The 23,750-nt window shown below is 36.6% G+C and overlaps 1 protein-coding gene across 6 annotated transcripts in view; it reads right to left on the bottom strand.

Moving 5' to 3' along the window:
* RALGAPA1 (Ral GTPase activating protein catalytic subunit alpha 1) overlaps positions 1-23,750 on the bottom strand; it is a 247,265-nt gene that overhangs the window by 87,344 nt on the left and 136,171 nt on the right. For all 6 annotated transcript variants that reach the window (XR_009220006.1, XM_058540714.1, XM_058540717.1 and 3 more), the window contains 4 exons: positions 20,320-20,388; positions 10,546-10,680; positions 9,939-10,122; positions 2,036-2,900 (listed from right to left, as the gene is read on the bottom strand). Coding sequence is in view for 5 of the 6 variants with exons in the window: in XM_058540714.1 (XP_058396697.1) it covers positions 2,036-2,900; positions 9,939-10,122; positions 10,546-10,680; positions 20,320-20,388 (1,253 nt within the window). In the remaining variant the exon portion in view is untranslated. The remainder of the gene's footprint in view (positions 1-2,035; positions 2,901-9,938; positions 10,123-10,545; positions 10,681-20,319; positions 20,389-23,750) is intronic.

Genomic DNA, 23,750 nt, shown 5'->3' with positions numbered 1-23,750 from the left:
AGCAAAAGAGAGTAGAACGTATTTATATGAGTGGCAATACTTGTATCTGGACATACCATAAGGCAATTGTATCCCTCACATAACGTGGCTTTCCCATAAGGCAGAGGTAGATACTCCCTTCTAATCAATGGAAGGGTTTAAATCAAGTAAGATTATAAACACTAGGCAAGCAAATAGAATTCCATTTCAATGCTTCACATGCATTTGAATTACTTTAAGATATATTCATCCAGTGACAGCTGAGCTCCCTTCCTACTACAAATCGAGCAAAAACAATACATTACATAATGCTTCTTCCACTTCCCTACAGCTTTCAGTATCACAGAAATTTAAAAAAATAAATGTATATTAATAATGCTTTACACTAGCATACAATTTTAGTATTTTATGTACATTAATTAAATTCTCACCATTACGTGAAGTGAGAGTTATTTCCTAAATTGTAGACTGTAGCCCAAGGCTCAAAGGTTAAGTGACTCTAACCTGGGTCTTCTGATTTAAGTCTGATGCCTTTTCATTTAACTCCTACCTAACTTACTTGAATACTTTGTGTTTATTGCAGTTATTAATGAGGTTTTGCAACATACATAAGAAAACCAAATAAAAAATGAAATCCAGATTTTTTTTCTTCATTTGATGCTACATCTTGAGTTCAATTTCTCTGATAAAAACAAGAAATTATCATACTCCTGCTTGTCTAAAAAAACAGGTAGGCTTCTGTGACATAACAAGAAATATATATTTGGGGTCTGCCCCCAGTTCCTGACACAGAGCTCCTAAAACACTCGTAATTTCCTGAGTGATGGAGGTGACAGAAGCATTTTAGACAGAGTTCCTAAATCCCTTGGAATTTCCTGGGTAATAGGAGTGTTTTTTTGTTCTAATAAGGTGACTCTTAGTGGGCACCTGGATAACTTCAGGATGGGGCCTTGTCACCAGAAAGAGCAAGCCATGATTAGAAGCTTGGAACTTCCAGTCCCACATCTGGGGAGGGGAGAAGGGCTGGAGATTGAGTTAATAATCAATCATGCCTAGGTGATGAGGCCTCCACAAAAATCTCTACACTATGGGGTTTAGAGAGCTTCCAGGTTGGTGAACACATTCAATGTGCTGGGAGGGTGGCACACCCCAGTTCCACAGGGACAAAAGCTGCTGTACTTGGGATTCTTCCAGAATTCACCCTATGTACCTCTTCATCTGCCTGTTCATCTGTATCCTTTAACTATCCTTTATAATAAACCCGTAAATGTAAGTAAATGTTTTGTGAACCAATATAGCTAATTATCAAACCCAAGGAGGGGGTTGTGGGAACCCCATTCATAGCCAAACTTGCAACGGGTGTATGAAGTAGGGGGCAGTCTTGTGGGTCTGAGCCCTTAACCTGTCTGTGCTAACTCCAGGTAGTGTTGGAACTGTTTGGTGTGGAAAACCCACACATTTGGTGTCACAAGCGTTATAAGAAAAATGTTTTTCCTATTACCTTACATGAAGGTTGGAAAAATAAGATTTTTTTCAATTATATGAGCTATAATTTCTTTTTTTTGTGTGAGGAAGGCTAGCCCTGAGTTAACATCTGATGCCAATCCTCTTTTTTTTTTGCTGAGGAAGATTGGCTCTGGGCTAACATCCATGCCCATCTTCCTCTACTTTATATGGGGCACTGCCACAGCATGGCTTGACAACTGGTGCGTTGGTGCGCACCTGGGATCCGAACCTGTGAACTCCAGACCACCAAAGCGGAGCACGTGCACTTAACTGCTGCACCACCGGGCCAGCCCCTGAGCTATAATTTCTAAGTCAAATAGTTCTACTAGTCATTATGAAAATGTTAATAGTTAATTTATTGTGTTATCTTTTTATTCTTTTGAATCCTGACATAACTCAGTGGTCTCAAAAAAAAAACCTGCCCACTGGTCACAGAACTATCTGGTAGATAAAATTTAGTGAGGAAAAGAATAGAGACTAAAATGCTTGATCAAAAGATGAATAAGACTAACATAAAAAAAAAAAGGAAGAATTTCTCTTTTACTCTTACCTTTTGTCCCAGGAATTCATTCCCAATATACTAAGAAGCAATCTGCAATAATAAAATGCTGACTGAGGCTTCTGAGGTGTTGGTTCATCTTGCTCCACAGCTTTCATGTTTAAGTCATTAAAGTGTTTCTCAACAAATTCTTTTTCCTCTGTGTGTTGCTTAAGGATAGCATTAATAACATCATTTTCCTGTTTTTCAGAAATGCACACAGGTTGTGGAGCAGGAATATTAAGTGAGATTCCAGTTCTCTGTAAGCATTCAGGACTAGTTACACCTAAATACTGCAAAAGCTCATCAAGAACATCTTCTTCATCTCTTATTGTATCCCAAGTTGGTACAGTTTCTCTAAATCTTCTTTTAAACTGGAGGGGAATCCCATCTTTTACTGTTAAATCTTCTAAGCATTCATTAGATGTAGGAGGCTCTTCTGGTTTCTCTTGGCGAGACAATGAAAATATGAGAGATGCAGGTTCTGACAAGCCACTTACAGGAGGTGGTCCATACAGGATGGCAGAATCCCACGAATATTTTCCAGAGAGATCACGTACTATGATTCTGACATTTGAATTGGCTGATGCAAGGCCAGCAGACAAACCTCCTCCAGGTATACTCTCTTCTGATCTGATCTGGATACAGGACACTAATGTTGTATTGTTCAACACAAAGAACTGGATATTTGGACTCTCAAAGAGTTCAGGAGAAAGTTCAGTACTTTCACTGTAATGATTGTCATGATTTTCACACACCTGACTTGTTAACATAGCAGGACCACCACTCATTGGATAATGGCCCAAATGATTTACCAGATGTGTGATAACAGTGCGGGCGGCTATCGAGATTAATCCTTGTTGCATTTGAGTTTTCACTAGAAATGAAAAATACAGGTGAGTGGAAATACTGCTGCTACATAAGAAGTCATACAACAATGAAATATTAGACAACAAACGGGATTTCATCACATTAGCAAAATCACATTCACATATTACAGTAAATATTAATATATCCAATTTAGATTCTGTACTACAGAAATGATGACAAAGACGAAAACTGTTCTTTGATGAAGTTTTGTTAATTTTAAAAGGTAGCCCTTTTTGAAATTTTTGCTTACAGATTTATAATTTAAACTTATACTTTGAAATGTATATCATACCTTCAAAGAAGGATCAAAAGTATTATAAATCAATCACTTGAAATCACTTAGCACACAGATTAGAAAGCCAATGAAATCCCACTGATAAGTTTCTTATCTCATGAGTAGACTCACAGACATAGTTTGCAGCATGCCTTAAATGTCATTTAATTATGGCTTTTATCGATAATGTGCAAGTTTCAGAGAAAAGTGGTCTTTCATTAAACTTTAGGAGTCATGATCAATTTAAAGAGTGAGTCAGTATAGCCAGCATATGCCAAGGAAACTCTATTTTAAAGGAAAAAGTATTCTATGGGCCTGGTTATACATTATATTTTTCTAAGGTGTTCTTCTCTGTCATTGTGGTCTAGTCAGAACAGTTAGTTGTATGTAAGAAGCTTTTTTTGGTCCTTCCTTAAGCACATTAGGGAAAGCAAATAGATAAGGAGCATATCTATATAAGTAATTAAAAAAAAAATCATAGGAAACAGTAAAAAGAGAAAACTCAAAGAATATAGTAGCGAGAGGCCTGAAAAGGCAGGGTGCCTAATGGCAGGACCTGAAGGAAGAGGGGAGGAGAGAACAAAGATGTGGAAGCCAGTTCTGGAATGAGTGGTGTCAGGAAGTAGGGACAACTCAGTGATGGTTATCTTGATATTTTTCATCTAGGAGGTGGGAGGGGAGTTGTCATTGGTAAGTACTGATCATTTACCTTAGACGATGAGGTTTAGTTGTGTGTTTGTGGTACGTGTGTGTCTACAGTGTTCTTGTCTTCCTTAGTTATAGACATGATTACAGAATGATTTTGTTTCTGTATTGTTCTACCATAGTCAAAGAGTGATCTTGTCTGAGTATTGTTTATAATCCGAAAGTTAATCATTGGGAATACTATGATTGAGCTGCCAGAATAACTATAGATTTGGAATATAGAATATAGAATGTCCTGATGATCAAAGTATTATCTACATACATAAATTCCTTAAGTTTAAGTGTATTTAGTGGTGAATTTCAGTAACTGTATAGAATTGTTTAACCACCAACATAATCTAATATATAGTAAAACTCCCACATCAACAAAAAGAATTTTATTTTATGTAAATTATACCTCAATAAACCCAACTTAAAAAACAGTTTATAAGGAGACTAACTTGTACACTGCTGGTATGATTACTTAAAAAGACGCAAGAGAGAAGAACAGTGTTACATTTTCAAGGCCGTAGCCCTGAAGATTCAGAACCAAGACCACTGGGAACAGGCAGAGAGCCAGCAAAATACCATTGCTATGCCACTAATACCAATAACATCTTCTACATTATTCCAACTCTAAAAATGAACAGTTTTCTTTGGGCTTCGGTTGATTCTGAAATGTCAGTGATTAACAAAATTTTAATTTTCCATTATCAATCACGTTTCATGTCTACATACATGTATATATGAACATTTTTTAGTTTACTTAAAAAGTTCCAACTACATTGAGCTTTTCTTTAATTATATTTATGGCTAGTTCTGAAAATCAGCTATTCAACACTAGATAACAACACTAAATGATCAACTTAATTTAACCCTACATATTCAAGACCATACGCAAAGTAAAAAGATATGTCACTGGGTGATGAGAAACAGTGGGGTGGCTTGAATCTAGTGTCTGCTTTCCCTTCTCTAATTATAACTTAGAATATAATGGATGTTCACACTGTAAGGGGCCTTACAGATAATCTAGCCAGTAACTGCTCAGTTTGCATATGAGAACAAACGGGTTCATTGAATTTAAGGGATTTGCCTGCCATAGAAGATTTCACATCAGGGCTCGTCTTTTGCTTCCCAGCTCAGTGTTATTTCCATTTTTACCACAACTCTAATTTCCATAGTTTTCTCTTTGGTTAAACTGCCCTTTTCTTTTGGCAAATCACTGTGACATATGGAAACGAATTCAAAATTTACCTTTTGTCTGTGTACAGTAACTTCAAAAAAATTATTTAGTATACATTATTAAACAAACGGCCAAGATCAATTGAAAAAGCTCATTTAAATAAGACTAAATCAAGTTTTAAGTGGTAATACAAATTAAAGATTTTTTAATTTTTGACGTAGGAAAAAAAATTTCTGTTCTTTATTTTCTTTTTCCTCTTTCTTCCTTTTGAGTGATAAACTTAAATAAGTGACTTGTTTTAAGCAGTGAATCTTGTTTGCAGAACATTTCTGAAGAAGTGAAAAAGTGTTAATTTAATAGAAATAGATCACAGAAAAGAAAATATTCCTGACTTTGTCTCTGGCTTGCTCTGTGATCATGGACAAATCACATAAAAATCCTTAAACCCATTTTTCTCTAAGAATAACACAGACTTTTTGTAAAGATGAATTGAAAATTCATATACAAAGTTGGATATAATAGAAACAATATAAATCATTCAAATTTTCTAGCCTTCTTAGTAACATAGGTTTTGAATTCCTTTTTCAAACTCGCTTATAAATAAACTGCAAGAATGAGCCTGCTCTTTCCCTAAAACATCTATCCTATACATGCTCTTCCAAAAGAAGAGACAGTGGGAATGCACTTTAAATGAGCATCTTCATAAGTCGGTCAGAATTATTAACATTGAGAACACTTAAAAAATAAATTTAGATTTCAGACATAGGTAAAGGCATTTTCTTTCCTAAGCTGCTTCTCTAAATTCAAGATATATATAAAAAGGATAAAAATCTCTCAATTTGTTAATTGGGCAGTTAGATTTATTTTTTAGTTATAAACTATAGAACATACATTTCTCTCTTCTACATGTCTACTCAGATATAAAGAAAACATATGAAATTCTCTAATTTAGAAATTCAAAATGAAATTCTAAAATAACCAACCTTGTAAGAAAATGCAAAATGAAGATATTGATGCTTCTCAAGCTTTGTGTAACTAGCATTCATTTAAATAAGTCTATTCAGAGTTGTCTTTTCAGATTGTCAGATTAAACAAACCCTACGGCATTTGCAGCAAACCCATCATTACAGATTATTATGGCATACAAAAGCAGCAAGACATAGAAAGCTGCTGCAATTCACTGCACTGTAATAGAGCATGCAGAGGAAGTTAATTTTGGCAAATGCTTTAAATATTAGCTTTGCATAATATGTAGAGGTGAAACTGTAATTAGGACAGAATGAATCCTTTGGAGCCTCCTTTCACTCTGACCCTGCAAATGATGACTTTTTGCTAATAAGACTACTGCCATTTGACAAAAAGCCAACTTCACTACCTTGCTTTATCCTTTAGTAAATTTAATAATTACAGCTACTCCTGCCAATAGTTCTCAAATCAGACTTGTTCAACCCAATACTGAGCTTATTAGGGACATTCTATGTTTAGAAATCTTTGGCCAAAAAAGTACTTGAAGATGATGAAGCATGCCTTAGACAAGGGCATAATGATTAGTCATTTTTGCCACATTAAAAAAAACCCACAGCATGTAGTCACTACAGACCACAGAATCACCTGCTGCTAGCTCACAGCTGTTCCTAAAAGGTTCTGCATTTATCTGGTTCTTAATACTTTCGAAAATCCAAAGGGAATAACTTAATACATTTAGAGAATAGTACTCCATGGAGTATTTGGTATCAATATAAAGCTCATCTATTTAAATCTTTGTGTCTTTTACAGTGACTGTTAACAGTACAGTAAATTTTGTATGAAATACATTAAAACTTCCCCTAACATAAGTAAACTATTTACTTCACCGTTTAAGAAGTACACTATACTGCCCCGAATCAAACTTTACCATTTTACACCTTTAAAACTGCAAAAAGCAAGTAATCTTTTCATATAACTTTGTTTTTAAGTAAAATAAATACTATTTCACTATGCCAAATCTAAAGAAATAATTTTAAAGTCGCCTATATCAAGAATTGTCTAAATTATTTTGCTATGCTGTACTGACCAGTATATCTCTATTATATCTGAGCTATAATTTAAATTTATATTCCTATTTCACTTTTATATCTGTGTTCTAGACAAACTATTAGCAACTTGTGCTTAAGCCAAAACCCTAGCCCTATTTCGCTGATGTCTAACTTCATATCTTCACTTGCATTCTATGTCATCAATCCATTATCATGGCCACATCCTACATTTTTTTTTGTGAGGAAGACTAGCCTTGAGTTAACATCTGATGCCAATAGTCTTCTTTTTTTTTTGCTGAGGAAGACTGGCCCTGGGCTAACATCTGTGTCCATCTTCCTCTACTTTATATGGGACGCCGCCACAGCATGACTTGACAAACTGTGCGTTGGTGCACGCCTGGGATCCCAACCTGCGAACCCCGGGCCACCACAGCGGAGCACGCACACTTAACCACTGCACCACAGGGCCGGCCCCATGTCCTACATTTTTTAATCACTTATAACTATTCTATCTTTAAAATTCAAACTCCTCCTTAATAGGAGGACTATAAGTCCTCCTGACTATAACCTCCTGGTCGAGAGACTTCCCCATTCTCTCTTGTAGAGCCCTTGGAGAAGGCTCTTGGAGTTGGATGGGAGAGAATTCAGTAGGACCCCAGGCCTCCACCCTGCTGCAGCTCTAGCTGAAAAAGTTTCACAAATGGGTTTCCTTGTGAAATTTATTTGAAGAGGTTTCACTGCTTAAAACTAATTTTAAAAACCACTGTCCTAACTTAGTGATGCTCTCAGGGGTTCTCAACCTTGGCTGTGTGTTAATTACCTGCAAAGCTTTAAAAATTCCCAGCAATCCCAGATCAATATATCAAAATCTCTACAAATGGGACCAGAGCATCAGTATCCTCAGGTGCAGCCCAGGCTGGGAATCACTGTTCTAACTGCTCATTACTAACCACATCTATTTTCTGACTCCCTGGATCACTCCGTTTTCTTCCAACTTATTAGTCATTTCCTAGCATCAGTTCAATCCTTACCAAGCCTAGATTCCATGACTAAACCATATACCAATATTCTGCAAGCCACAGTTCCCTTGTATTTCTGCCATTCCATCTTACTGAATGTTGATTGGTGCGACCAAAACTTTGTAGTTTCCATTTTCTATTGGGCCCTCAATAACTTCTGTCAATCCCCTTAATTTACTTCTATCTTCTTCCTTCTGGTCTCAGAAAAAGGGCTAATATTAGCACCTATACTTTCCAAGTCATCCCTTCAGGAACTTCACTCTATCAATGATCCTCTTCCCACCTTCCTTCTCAGCTTATACGTAAGTTCAACTCGCTTCATCCTTAAAACTCCCTTAACCCATAAATCATCCTTTAGCTTACTACTGTTTTATCACTTTTCTTTTCTTTCTTTCTTTTTCTTTTTTAAACAGTCAAGCTTCTTTAAAAAGGACTTTTGACAGATGGCTCTACCTCTTTAAGCTCCCTTGCTTCTCAATCCACAGCCACCTGCTTCTGCCGCCTACTTCTCTGAAACTAAAGCAGACATGTTTGTCGGTCTTTTTGTATTTGAGCTCTCTATCATTTAATACTGCTGGCCAGGCTTTTAAAAATCTTTTTCCTTTCTTTGTTTCTGAGCAATTACTCTCTCCTGGTTTTCCTTCCTTTCCAACTTTTTCTTCTCAGAACGAACACACACACACACACACACACACACACACACACACACACACACACTCCTAACAAAGACCTCTTTGCTAAGATCTAGATCTGCGTATATTATGAACTGTCCACTAGACGTCTTCATATAAACATCCAATAGGCAGGCAAACTAAACCATTTCCAACAATGCCCTCCTCATTTTCCCTCCCAAAGCTCTGAACTTTCTTATATTCTTGGTCTAGTTTGGGGAAAATCTAACCAATTTAAGCCTTTAGCAACTCTAGCTTGGTCTATTGATTGGTCTCTCTGCTCCTGGGCTAACCTCCCTAAAAGCAATCTGATATACCACAGATCAGCAAACTTTTTCTGTAAGGGGCCAGACAGTAAATATTATTGGTTTTATGGGCCACATGATCTCTGTGGCAACTACTCAACACTACTGTTGCTGCATAAAAGCAGCCATAACGATACATAAATGAACAGCATGGATGTGTCCCAATAAAACTTTATTTATAGAAATAGGTGGCAGGTGTGGGCCCTAATTTGCCTACTTCTGTAAAATACTATTGTCAAAGTACTCTTAATACTATTTTATCATGTATATCACCTCCTTAAAACACTTCAATAACTGCTGGGTTCCTCTGGGCTACTTCTGTATCTTGAATGTACTTTTTAAACTCACATTATAAGTTGGTTTACATCTTTCCCTTATATCAGATAGTAAACTCGATGAATGTAGAAAAAAGGTGGCTTAAAAAAATTACCAAGTTCACTATGTACCAAGAACTGTGCAAAAGGTTTCACACACATTATCTTATTTAGTACTCAAAACAACCCTATGAGGGAATGAATATCATTATTCCCATTTTACAAATAAGGAAACAGACATATAGTCATTCAACTATTAAATGAGAGTCAAAATTCAATACCAGGTCTGTCAGACTCCAAAGCTAAATCTCTTATTCAATTATATAAATCCTATGGTGTATAAAATAAACTATCAAAAAGAACTTAGAATAACTTAGCTAAGTATATTAAGAGAACGTCATCACATATAATCTTAGTAATCGTGTATCTGAAGTTATTTCTTTAACATGAGTTTTGCTATGGGTAAGGTAAACAAGTGCAAAGTAAGATATATTCTCCTCCATTATTTCTACCCATAGCCTCAAATCATACCATGAGAGAACCCAAGCAACAATACTGTCCTGAAGAGAATTCATTTTACCTTCTGTTACAGGCTGGAGTTTAGAAGATCGTTCTGAATCAGGGGAGTGCAGAGGTTCAGGCTCTTTCAGACTTTCCAAATGCATAAAAGGATCATAATTGACAGATGCCAAATCAGAAAGGCTTAGTGGAAAATACCTTGGATTGCTAAAACACTGAGCTCCATAGACACACCCATGTAAGACCTGAAAATACAGGGGGAAAAAAATACCAAGCTTTCTTTTTCAGTGAAAATAAATAACTAAATAAAGGTATAAGGAGAAAAAGGTCAACTGGTAATACAAGAGCTTCACAAAAATTTTAAATATTTTAAAACTTAGCTCTTCAATCAAAGTAAAACTTATCACCTCTTAAAAAGATGAACGAGTAAAATTTAACTGATGATTCTCATATTCAACAAAGATTTGATTCCTTTCAAATTTCTGCAATGAAACAACAGTGTCTTGTGGGAAGTACTTTTTAATTATTCTTAGGTACTGTAAGATAAATCTACATTCTTAGAAAACACCTAGCTCTAAAACAATGAAAATGTAATACTAAGAAATGTTGTTTTTTTAGGTTTTAAAAGCCCTTGGTTACCAAATAAACAATAAAGCAAAGAAGTTTACCTTATAAATGCAATTGAGAACAGATTTTTCTGTTTTATCATTCTCTGCTCCTGCAGCATGGACTGGTTGGAACAGCATCTTTAGAGGTAAGGCCATGATCCAGTCCAGAAGGCACAGAAGTAAGGATACCACCAACTGCAACAACAAAAAAAGATAATTACTATTATAAATTCATAAAATAAGAGCCTAATACTTAATAAATTCATCAACTTATTTTCTGTTTTCTAAAATTTATTTCAGAACTATCAACCTTAAGTTCCATCATTAACATTTACCTAGACTTAACTGATTTTAAGATGTTGTATATGAACATTATTGTGGGTTTTTCCCTTATATTTTAGGGCAAGCACAATGAAACCTTAAGCATAATAAAAACAGTAATGTTACAATTATTTTAAAATTAATATGAAAACACTGAGCTTAAAAAGACAACAGATATCAATTAGCTATACTTAGTTAACTGCACAAGGAATGGACCACAAATGAAAGGTTTTAGTCCATATGTATCACAATCACTTTCATATTCCTCTTCTAATAACAACACCTCACTGAATATCCTGCCAGAAAAACTATCTTAACCAGTTTCTGAAACTGTTACTAATTTTATTATATGAATCTTTCCACTGGACACTTTTAAACTAATGGATGTTATAACCAAAACACTTTTATGCAAAAGGTGGAATAAAATAGCAGTATCTACTTGGTCCACTTTATTGGATAAAGAATCATATGCAGTGCCATAAAAGTGTCAGTCAAATAGCAATGAGAGATCTCCTGATGTTCAGAGTGAAAGACCAACTCTCCAACTCAAGGACTAATGCTAGTCTAAATCTCCCAACCCATCCTCCAAAAGAACAATAAAGAACAGAAAGAACCAATGAAATATCACAAAACCACATCCTCAGTATAACCAGAAAACAGAGAATACCCAAACTTCAAATTATCCATAACTAGAAAATATGGGCGGGCCCCGTGGCTTAGCGGTTAAGTGCGCACGCTCCACTACTGGCGGCCCGGGTTCGGATCCTGGGCGCGCACCCATGTACCGCTTGTCTGGCCATGCTGAGGCCGTGTCCCACATACAGCAACTAGAAGGATGTGCAACTACCACATACAACTATCTACTGGGGCTTTGGGGAAAAAAAGGAGGAGGACTGGCAATAGATGTTAGCTCAGGGCTGGTCTTCCTCAGCAAAAAGAGAAGGATTGGCATGGATGTTAGCTCAGGGCTGATCTTCCTCACAAAAAAAAAAAAAAAAAGAATAAAAAAGAAAATATATGGCAAATCCCAGCAAGCTTTTTCCCATTTTCCCATTGCGAGCTCTCATGAAGAGCAAGGGCAGTTTGGGAAAAACTGTAAGAGAGAGCAGAGAACTAGGTACAAACCTAAAAACTAAGCCAGAGAGAAAAAGTCCACCCTAAGCGTGAGAATATTGAAAAAGCATACTGGTAGAGAGAGTACTGAGTAGAAAGAAAGGACTTAAAGTGGATGCAGGAAAGGGAATGCTTTGTGGAGAAGAATGTTGAGAGGGATGGAAAGACATCTTGTGGAAAACATGTGTGGTTTTTTTTGTTCTGAGGAAGATTAGCCCTGAACTAACATCTGTGCCAATCTTCCTCTACTTTATATGTGGATTGCTGCCACAGCATAGCTGATGAGTAGGGTAGGTTTGCTCCCAGGATCCAAACCTGGAGAACATGGGCTGCCGAAGCAGAGCGCGCCAAACTTGACCACTACGCCACGGGGCCAGTCCCCCTGTGGAAAACATGTAGTGTAAGGAAAAAGCAAAAGAAAAATTTAGGATCCTACTAGACATAAAAAAATTTTAAAAAATTGATGGAACTACAATTCCTCTCCTTAAAAAGCATCATCCAATAAAGGCACTATACTTTGTTAAAACTTCCAGAAGAGGAAGCTCTTGAAGTAGGAATCTTGTAAACCACCACAAGCCACCAATCTTGTCCACAGAAATGCAAATGCAGGCTTCATCTATACAAAACTACTATAAAAAAGAAAACAGAAAATGAGAATTTAAGCAATTCAGCTGATGAAAATCCTCCCCCCTCCCCAAAAAAACCAATTACCAAGCAGAAGAAAACTGTAACACAACATTCTAATCTGATTAAATATTTTCAAACAAGCATTTAGATGTGAGGGGCAAAGAAAATCCTGTCTTAAACCAGAAATTTAAAAACTAAGAAGAAAGAGACAAAGAAGGGAAGCAGTGATTCAAATCAGGAAAAGAACTAAAAGGAAAGGACAAAATCATATTAGAAATGAGGCTTGAATTACAAGATGCCTAAGGAAGAATAAATTTGAAAAAAACAAAAACAAGATTTAATAAGGGGCATTAAAGAACAATGGGAAAACAATTAAGAGAATAAAAACGAGATAAGAAAAAAGGTGAAAAGTGTCAGAGAGAAAGTCATTGAAACAGAAGACAGAGAAAGACTGAAAAGGTCCACCAGATGCCAAGGCAAACTGACCTGCAATAATCAAGTCTAACACATATCCTGGTAAAACTTCAAAAGTAAGACTTCAAAATTAAAGAAAAAATATCCTTAGGGCCCCCAGGAAAAAAGATGAAATAACTTACAAGAACAAGAGAATAAAACTGGCATCAGACTTCTCAAAAACAATATACAAAGCAACGCAACATTAAAAAAAAAACAACCCTCAAGGAAAGTTAAGTGTAAACCAAAGATTCCATATCTAATCAAGCTGTTTTTCAAGTGTCAGGGCTACAGAAAAAGTTTTTTTTGTTGTTGTTGAGGAAGATAAGCCCTGAGCTAACATCCATGCCAATCCTCTTTTTGCTGAGGAAGACCAGCCCTGAGCTAACACCTATTGCCAATCCTCTTCTTTTTTTTTTTTTTTCCCTTTTTCTCCCCAAAGCCCCAATAGATAGTTGTATGTCATAGCGGCACATCCTTCTAGTTGCTGTATGTGGGACGCTGTCTTAGTATGGCCGGACAAAGGGTGCATCAGTGCGCGCCCAGGATCCGAACCCGGGCCGCCAGTAGCAGAGCGTGCGCACTTAACCGCTAAGCCACGGGGCCGGCCCCAGAAAAAGTTTTAAATACGCAAGACCTCATAGAATTCTGTATTCATGAGCCCATCTTGCAGAATAAAGATGAACTTCATCTAACCAATAAGGTGACTGCGGAACTTCAGCAAAAAAACTAATGGTGAGTATTCGATATACTTAGTTAAAGATCTAAGATTAAAAAAAAAGGTAGAGATGAGTGTAAAGAATCATTTGTTATATGACATGCTATATGTTATGTGTATAAATAAAGCAACTAAAAACGGAGGCAAAGAGAAAAGTAAAAAAGCTCATTTATTAACATATAGGCAATAGGTAGGAGATAAAGGACACCATTAAATAATCACACACCACACAGTAAAAGATTAAGTAAGAAAGCAAGGGAAAAAAGGCATTAAAAAAGGTATAATTTAAAGGTAACCACAAGAACAAAGTACAAAATATCCTGACTACCAAAAAGAACTTCAAAAACAGAACAAAGGAAATATTAGAGACAGAAACACAGAAAATGTAACACAATATGCATAATAATCATAATGACAGAGGCGAGATAAAAAAATATAAGTCTTATCAGAATGAGTTTAACTTGTCTAACAAAAGAAAAAGATTTTCAATTTGGCTCACAAAGCAAGACCCAAGTATATGTTGTATTCATGAGATATAGTTAAATAAAAAGATTCAGAAAGGCTAAAATTAAAGAGATAGACAAAGGTATACTGGGCAAATTAGAATTCAAACCAAAGGCATTAACCTTAAAAGCTATAATTCAAAATGAAGACAAAACATTTATAAATATCTATGTATCAAATAACAGTGACTACCTTTATAAAGCAAAAACTACAATAGAGGCAAGGAAATACAGAAACATTAACAACAGGAGACCTTAAGACACCAGTACAAGACAGATCAAGCGGACAAAATATAACCCACATGAACAAAAGTTACTTAAGATCCTCAACAATAGTTAACAATATTAAAGGGATCTTGTCACCAAGAGTGGGAAAACCGCTAGTATAGAAACTCAAGAAACAGACCCTGATTATTCACTAAAGGGTAAAGATGAACGTTTTAATAAAGGGAACTCAGAAATCTGGTTATCCATTTGCAAAAACAACAAAAATTAGATTCCTATCTCAAAACATACAGAATAAACTCTGAATGGATGAGGGATAAAAATGAAAACAGACAAGTACTAGAGAAAACATAGGTAAATTCCTCTTTATCCAGGGTCCAGTGAAAGTCTCTCTACTGATGACTCAAAATCAAGACACAATGAAAGAAAAGACTGATAAACTGACTACATAAAAAACAAATTCTTTTCCGTGCTCTCCCACAAGAAACAACAAAAAACCCATCATAAACAAAATCAAAAGACAAACGAAAAAAAGGGAGAAAATATTTGCGACATATATCACAGCTATATGATATACAACATATATATAACATAATATCCTTAATATGGAAAAATTTGAAGGAAAAATACCAAAACCTGACAGAAAATGTAAAATGATACGAATAGACAATTCACAAAAATAAAATAAAGTAACAAATTAGGCCATTAGTAAATATGAGAACATAGTCAACCTCACGTATAAAAAGAGAAAGGTAAATGAAAACTGTACCAAGATATCATGGTTCCCCTATCAAATCGGCAAAAATATAAAAATGTGACACATTCTGTGGTTAGGCTCTGGGGAAACAGACACTCTCATAGTTTGCTTGTGGGGACACCAATATTTAACAAAATTTTATCTGTTTACCTTTGACCCAGCAATTCCACTTCCAGGAATATACCGTGAAAACACACTCCAACAATGTGTAAAAATATATAGGCACAAATTTAATCACTGCAGTGATTACTGCAATTACTGTTTGTAATTGCAAAATTCTGAAAACATATGTCTATATGTCCAAACATAGGAGAGTGAGTTGAATAAACTATGATACATTCACACAATGGAGTACTAATACTACAGAGCTGTAACACAGAACACAAAAGACCTTTGTGAATTGATGTACTGTAAATTTCCAGGGTGTACTGTCAAGTGAAAGATCGGAAATACCAAAGAATATCTAGAATATCATACCTTTTGTGTAATAAACAGGCGAAAAAAGAAAATACAGATGTATCTGCTCATCTGTACAAAAATAAACAAAGGATGGATAAACCATAGACTAAAAAAATAAAACAACAGGGATGCAGGAAAAAACCCTAAAATGGAATATATACAAAAAAAAATGACCTGAACTGTATTTCAAATGAATTACATCAACACACTGAGGTGAGGAAGGGGGATGGAGAAGTGACCCAAAGAACTTTTAAACATGGCTTTTGCACGATATACTCTCTCTCTTTTTTTTTCTTGTGAGGAAGATCAGCCCTGAGCTAACATCCATGCCAATCCTCCTCTTTTTGCTGAGGAAGACTGGCCCTGAGCTAACATCCGTGCCCATCTTCCTGCACTTTATGTGGGACGCCGCCACAGCATGGCCTGACAAGCAGTGCGTCGGTGTGCGCCCGGGGTCCGAACCCAGGCCGCCAGCAGTGGAGCGCGGGCACTTGACCGCTGCACCACAGAGCCGGCCCTGAACTATATACTCTCTTGATAAACTATATAGAGGCATAAATTAATCCTGAAACTGCTTTTATTTTTCTAGAACTGCAAAAAGAAGTAAATACATTATGGATAAATGTGATAATGGGAGCTAGGTTTCTCACTGTTGGAGTAGGGAGTTACCAACGTGGAAAGGTGAAAGGATAAACTGAACCTTGTGGTGCTGGATTACAATCGAAGGTGTCAGGGTGAACTCATGTTTTAATACATATAGATAGGTAAAGAAATATATATATGTGTATATTTTATATATATGTAAAATACACGTTACATATGTGTGGGTACACATATGTTCTATTTTCTAGATCTATCTGCTGAGAGGGCCTAAAAAAAATGACAACCTAATGACAACGTACACACCTAGCTCCCAAGGTACACACAGATGTTGATTTCAAAATACTCTTTTCCATGCAGTGGAACCAGAGTTCCTTAGAGAAATGGCTAATTCCAGGACTGGGGCAGGGGAAGTACAAGATGAGTCTGGAAAATTGTGTGATAACAAATTAAGAACATGCCCAAAGAATAATGGGGATATGTCAAAAAAACAAATAAGCCACTTTCAAGGGGCTCCCACTGGCTAAATCTGGGACATTTTGAGCATTAAAATAAATAATAAAACAATAAGGATTATAATCCATTGCATAAAATAAGAATCAGGATCCCATACTGATAAGATGGATAAGGAAGAAGGGAAAGCTCTTCCTCACCACAGAAAATTAACTAATGAATGTAAAAGGAATGATGAAATTAGGAAATCATCAATTGGAACTATTATAACAATAATTGTGTTATGAGTCACCAATGGTTGGCAAAACCAGTTAGTAAAGTTTTACGGAGTAATAAGGTATTTACATAGTTTCAAAGTTTCTTCCTACAAGATACTTATTATTTAGAAAGCGTAAAATAGCAGGTCAGCCCAAGCTCTCAGTTGCCCCTGAAACCTTTGCGATTGTCCAACCTGCCGTTCTTGTTCTTAGTAGCTCCCAGCAGCCGAGGGTACGCCAACACCAGTCAGTGTCCCGAAAGGTGGGAAATGCCCACATGCCTGTTCAGGCTCCTGAAGGACCACTAATTGCCTGGCCCTTCACTCCCTGATGCAGGCTCACTGGAAGTCTGGCTTTCAGGCAGCAGCTGGGAAAGTTGGGACATTAGTTATGCAGTCGAGCCCCTATCAGGGAGAAACTAACAGCGGGTACTTTTGCTTACTCACTCTGTCCTGAGCCAGAGGGAAGTCTCTGGGGGTACTGGTACCCCAAACAGAACCACCTCTTTGTTTTGTGTATTCTTAGGGGGCTCATGAATGTCAAGCCCTGTCAGCTCCCAGAACTAGGTGATATGGAAGCTACTCCCTCAGGTAGCAGCTGCAACGCTGAGGTGCTAGATGTGGGGACAAGCTCCTTCCAGGGAGAAGCTGGAGACCTGGTTTTATAGTTGGAGCAAGCCAGAGAGAGAATACAGGGGAAGTGCCCACTGGCTCTTATGAGTGGAAGGACTGCAAGTCAGCACCTAGATGCAGGCTGATTAGCAGCCAGACCCTCAGGCAGCAGCTGGTAAAGTATGCAGTCAAATCCTTTCAAGAGAAAGAATTGTAGATGGTCGTCTTGGGCCTGCTCCCTCTGCCCTGAGCCCTGGGGGGATAGCTGCAGCAAATGCTCCTGCGCCTGTTAACAACTGCTTTTTTGTTTCCCATAGTTCTGTGGAGCTTGTGAATGCAAGCACCTTGGCTTTTAGAGCCAGGTGATTTGGGCGCCTGTCCTTTGAGTGGCAGACTTAGAAGTTGGGGTGTTACATGTGTTCCCTAAACATTTCTCTCCTCAGAGAGAAGCTGGGGGTTAGGGGTTCCCTCCTGATTGTATGGAGCTATGCCAGGGGTGGGGTCTATAGCAAGAGTATGTCTCAGCCTTTCCCACCCATTTCACTGTCGGTATTTTCTCAGGCGCCTGATGTGTAGGACTAGTTCCTGGATTTCTCTCAGAGGGAATTGCTCCATGTGTGGCTGTATCTTCAGTGTGTCCACAGCAGGAGGGAAATTCAGGAGCCTCCTATGTCACTGTCTTGGTGACCCCTCTCTGCCTGCTCTTTAATTGTTCTTCTTCAAGGTGTTATACTTTGCTAACTCTGCTTACTCTACAACTTCTCCTTAAGTGATCTTGTATATTCCCCCAGTTTAATATTACTCGTTTTGACAATGCCAATAATTTTGTTTGAGCCTCAAATTTACTATTTTAGGTATACAGTTGCTTTGCTGTGGGCTCTACCTGGGCATTACTCTTTACATGCAACATAATGAAAACTGAAATTCATCTCCACCTGACATTGGTTGTGGATTCCACTTCGGGAATATTTACTCTTTATCTTTAGCCTTAGTTCAGAACATCATCAATTCTTATGGAGATGACTGTAATAACAATTACCATATCATTCCTTTTAAGTCAACTTTCACACTTTTTCAAGTGATCTTTCACAAATCACAAATGGTATTTCATTGTGCATTAAAACCCTTCGAAAAAGTCACTTTCCAAAAACGACTTGCACGAAAGTCCAAGTTCTTAACATAGCATCCAAGGCCCTTCATATCCTGATCCCTTCCTATCTCTGATGCCTAATTTCCTACTCGGAACCATGCACTTCACACCATATCACATGGAATTGCCTGTTGTTTTCCCATAACACACAATGCCATTTTACACCTCCAGATTTCACACATGCTATTCCCTCCACTTGGAATAAATCTCTGACTCTACCCCTTGTATCCATTTATGTAGAAAACCTTACTCATCTTTAAGGAAGTTTTCCCTTAACAAGCCCTTCTGCCTTGATAGTTAATTACTTCCTCCTCTATCCTACCTTTTCTTATATACATTTTTCTACTTTTTATAGTAAGCACTTACTATGCTGGATTGCCTCACTTGCCTCTCTAATCTTTAAAATTCATGAGAGCAGGGACTATCTTATTTATATCTGTTTAGTTCCAAACAGAATACCACATACACATTTTGTGATCAATAAATGTTTAGTGAATTAAGTGGACAGGGAACAAAAACTTGGTAGTGGAGCTTTTTCATATTAATAGGTAGGCCTTTGGAAGACAAAGACGATCTAGAAGGCGATGGTAATTAGTTCTTTGGATATTGTTCAAAAACTGGATTTGGAATTCTATACTATAGTCTAAGACACCAAAATAAAGGACCCTTGGCTAGAAATGGAGTATATGTATCTTTAAAGCTGAAGAACAATGTATTCATCAAGAGCTAGACAATCTGATCAAATGGCTTTTATACCCATTTGATAACAGGTATATTACACTGAATATGAAGAGGTAAATTCATGAAATTAGTGATATGCAAAACAGCAGGAATAACACAGAAAGACCAGAAGTGTAAACAGCATGTAAGCCACACAAGAAAATAACTGAGAATAGGTCCAGAAACAATTACAGACAAGGACTTTAAAATAATTACAATAAATATGTTAAAATCTATAAAAAAGATGGATATAATTGATGAAGAAATGCAGAATTTCAGGAAAGATATTGAAACTGTAAAAAGAAACCAAATAGGAAGTTTAGACTGATAAATACAATATTTGAAATAATTAAAGGAGTCTCATAATCAATTTACTGATGTAAATGCAATCTTGCAGAACTTTTTGGTGGCCATAGGGGATGTCTTCTCCTAAGTGCCACATCTCTCTATATTATTTCTACTCTCTTTAATGGAAATTTCTTACTTTCTACCAGTAACTGCTATACAAAGATGCACAGCTGCCTTCAGAGTTGATGAATTCCTCAGAATTAATAATTTTCAGGCACAGACAAGACCATAATTTGACAGGATAAAAGTGAAATAATTATAAATGGACAGAATGTCCTCCAAGGTTCCTTACAGCTCTGAGATTCAAAGACTTTATCAAATGACCATGATTAACTTGAAATTTGAACTAAAATATAATTGTTACACTTAAATAATGGAAGGATATATTTCACATTATAATTGATTTTAAATACAAGACGAATTAATGTTTACCATGTAAATATATATACCTTTCAATTTTAAAATATAAATATTTTACTAGATAACCACATGTTAAATATCAAACAAAATTTTAATTACCCTCTTGTCCATTTCATAAGATGAAGCTTCTGTACTTGGCAAAAGATGGGTAATAGTGGCTATTAGGATCTGCAGGCAAAAAAAACAAAAAAAGAGCTCAAAATATGTTAAACTAATGGGACATCCTAAAACATAAATGTTAATGCTAAAGTGATATAAAAATCTATTGCTGAGAGTTTATCCTAAATACTTTAACACTGTTATTTCAAAGTAATTTTTAACAGGCAAGTTTTTCAAGTACACTTAACTATCAACCTTTTACAATCCTTATGTACAGAACCAAAATTACATATGCTCTGTTACCTATAACTGGATTTCTTACAAATTCAATTCATGAAATCAACATGTATAAACAAACAGAAATATATGTTCTAATAGAAAAATTAGAAGATATTGATAAGCAAAAGGATTTATAAAAACCATCTGCAATTCTATCACTCAAGAAATCTACTCTGCTCAACAAATTAGGTATAGAAGAATTTACCTCAACATAATTTTTTTTTTTTTGAAGATTTTATTTATTCATTTTTTTCCCCCCAAAGCCCCAGTAGATAGTTGTATGTCATAGGTTCACATCCTTCTAGTTGCTGTACGTGGGACTCGGCCTCGGGTTGGACGGAGAAGTGGTGCCTTGGGGCGCGCCCGGGATCCGAACCCGGGCCGCCAGCATCAGAGCGCGCGCACTTAACCGCTAAGCCACGGAGCCGGCCTACCTCAACATAATTAAGGCCACATATGACAAGTCCACAGCTAACATCATACTCAGTGGTGAAAAGTTAAAAGCCTTTCCTCTAAGGTCAGGAACAAGACAAGGATGCCCACAATTGCCATTTCTATTCAACATAGTACTGGAAGTCTACCATAGCAATTAGGCAAGAAAAAGAAATAAAAGGCATCCAAATCTGAAAGGAAGAAGTAAAATTACTTCTGTTTGCAGATGACATGATCTTATGTATAGGAAACCCTAAACTCTACACCAAAAAACAGTTAGAACTAATAAATGAATTCAGTAAAGTTGCAGGATACAAAATCAATATACAAAAATCAGTTGCATTCCCATACACAAACAACAAACTATCAGAAAGAGGAATTAAGAAAGATATCCCATTTACAATAGCATTAAAATCAACAAAATACTTAGGAATAAATTTAATCAAGGAGGTGAAAGACCTGTACACTGAAAACTATAAAACACTGATGAATGAAATTGAAGACGACACAAATAAATGGAAAGATATTCCATGTTACAGATTGGAAGAATTAATATTGTTCAATTGTTCATACCACCTACAGTGATCTATAGATTCAACGCAGTCTCTATCAAAATTCAATGGCATTTTTCTCAGAAATAGAAAAAACTATCCCAAAATTTGTATGGAACCACAAAAAACCTCAAAGAGCCAAAGCAATCTTGAGAAAGAAGAATAAACCTGGAGGCATCACACTTCCTGATTTCAAGCTATATTATAAAGCTATAGTAATCAAAACATGGCACTGACAGTAAGGTACTGACATAAAAACAGGCACATACACCAGTGGATCAGAATGGAAAGCTAGACATAAACTCAGGCATATATGGTCAACTAATCTTTGACGAGGGCACCAAGAATACACACAATAGGGAAAAGATAGTCTCTTCAATATATGGTGCTGGGAAAACTGGATATCTACATGCAAAAGAATGAAACTGGACCCCTATCTTACACCACTCACAAAAATTAACTTGAAATGTATCAAAGACTTAAATGTAAGACCTGAAACCATAAAACTCCTAGAAGAAAACATAAGGAAAACGCTTCTTGAAACTGATTTTGGCATTGGTTTCTTGAATAAGACACTAAAAGCATAGGCAACAAAAGCTAAAATAAACAAGTTGGACTACGTCAAACTAAAGGGCTTCTGCACAGCAAAGGAAACAATAAATTGAAAAGGCAAATGACGGAATGGAGAAAAATATTTGCAAACCATGTACCTGGATAAGGGATTAATATCCAAAATATATAAAGAACTCATACAACTCAATAGCAAAAAAAGCAAATAATCCAATTAAAAAATGGCCAAAGGACCTAGATAGACATTTTTCCGAAGAAGATATTCAAATGGGCCGGCCCCGTGGCTTAGCGGTTAAGTGCGCGCGCTCCGCTGCTGGCGGCCCAGGTTCGGATCCCGGGCGCGCACCGACGCACCACTTCTCTGGCCATGCTGAGGCCGCGTTCCACGTGCAGCAACTAGAAGGATGTGCAGCTATGACATACAACTATCTACTGGGGATTTGGGGGGAAAAATAAATAAATAAATAAAATTATTAAAAAAAAGATATTCAAATGGTTAACAGATATATGAAAAGGTGCTCAACATCACTAATCATCAGGGAAACACAAATCAAAAGCATAATGAGATGTCACCTCGCATTGTTAGGATAGCTATTTTCAAAAAGACAAGAGATAATAGATTTTGGCAAGGCTGTGGAGAAAAGGGAACCCTTGTGCACTATTGGTGGGAATGTAAACTGGTATAGCCATTATAGAAAACAGTATGGCAATTCCTCAAAAAATGAAAAATAGAACTACCATACAATCTAGTAATCCCACTCCTGGGTATATATCTGAAGGAAATGAAATCAGTATCTCAAAGAGATAGCTGCATACCCATGTTCATTGCAGCATTATTCACGATAGCCAAGATATGAAAACAACCTAAATGACCTTTGACAGATGAATGGATAAAGAAAATGTGATACACACACACACACAGCAATATCATTCAGCCATAAAATGAAGGAAATCCTGGGAGCTGGCCCAGTGGCGTGCTGGTTAAGTTCACGTGCTCCGCTTCTGCGGCCCAGGGTTCGAAGGAAATCCTGCTATTTGTGACAACATGGACAAACCGGGAGGGCATTATGCTAAGTGAAATAAGCCAAACAGAGAAAGGCAAATACTGTATGGTGTCACTTATATGTGGAATCTTAAAAAAAGAAAAAAAAAAAAAAAACCTGATTTCATAGAAACAGAAAATAGAATAGTGGTTGCCAGGGGCTGGGGGGAAGGAGAAGAATGGGGAGATGTAGGTCAAAAGGGACAAATTTTCACTTATAAGAACAGTAAGTACTGAGGATCTAATGTCCAGCATGGTGACTATAGTTAATCATATGGTATCGAATATCCAACAGTTGCTAAGAGTAGATCTTAAGAATTCTCACCATAAAAAAAAGAGTTAACTATGTGAGGTAATGGATGTGTTAGTTATCTTCATCTTGGCAATCATTCCACAATATCAGATCATCATGTACATTTTAAATATATCCAATTATATCTGTCAATTATTCCTCAATAAAGTTGGTGAGAAAAATAAATCTATCCTCAACATTTCAAGACATTTCTGTGTATATATGCAAATACATGCTTTTTAAAAAACGATATTTTATAATGTGG

Source organism: Diceros bicornis, chromosome 5, assembly GCF_020826845.1.
Source record: "Diceros bicornis minor isolate mBicDic1 chromosome 5, mDicBic1.mat.cur, whole genome shotgun sequence".
NCBI lineage: Eukaryota > Metazoa > Chordata > Mammalia > Perissodactyla > Rhinocerotidae > Diceros > Diceros bicornis.
The sequence above is the reverse complement of the archived record's forward strand: the minus strand, read 5'-3'. Positions and strand labels throughout refer to the sequence as shown.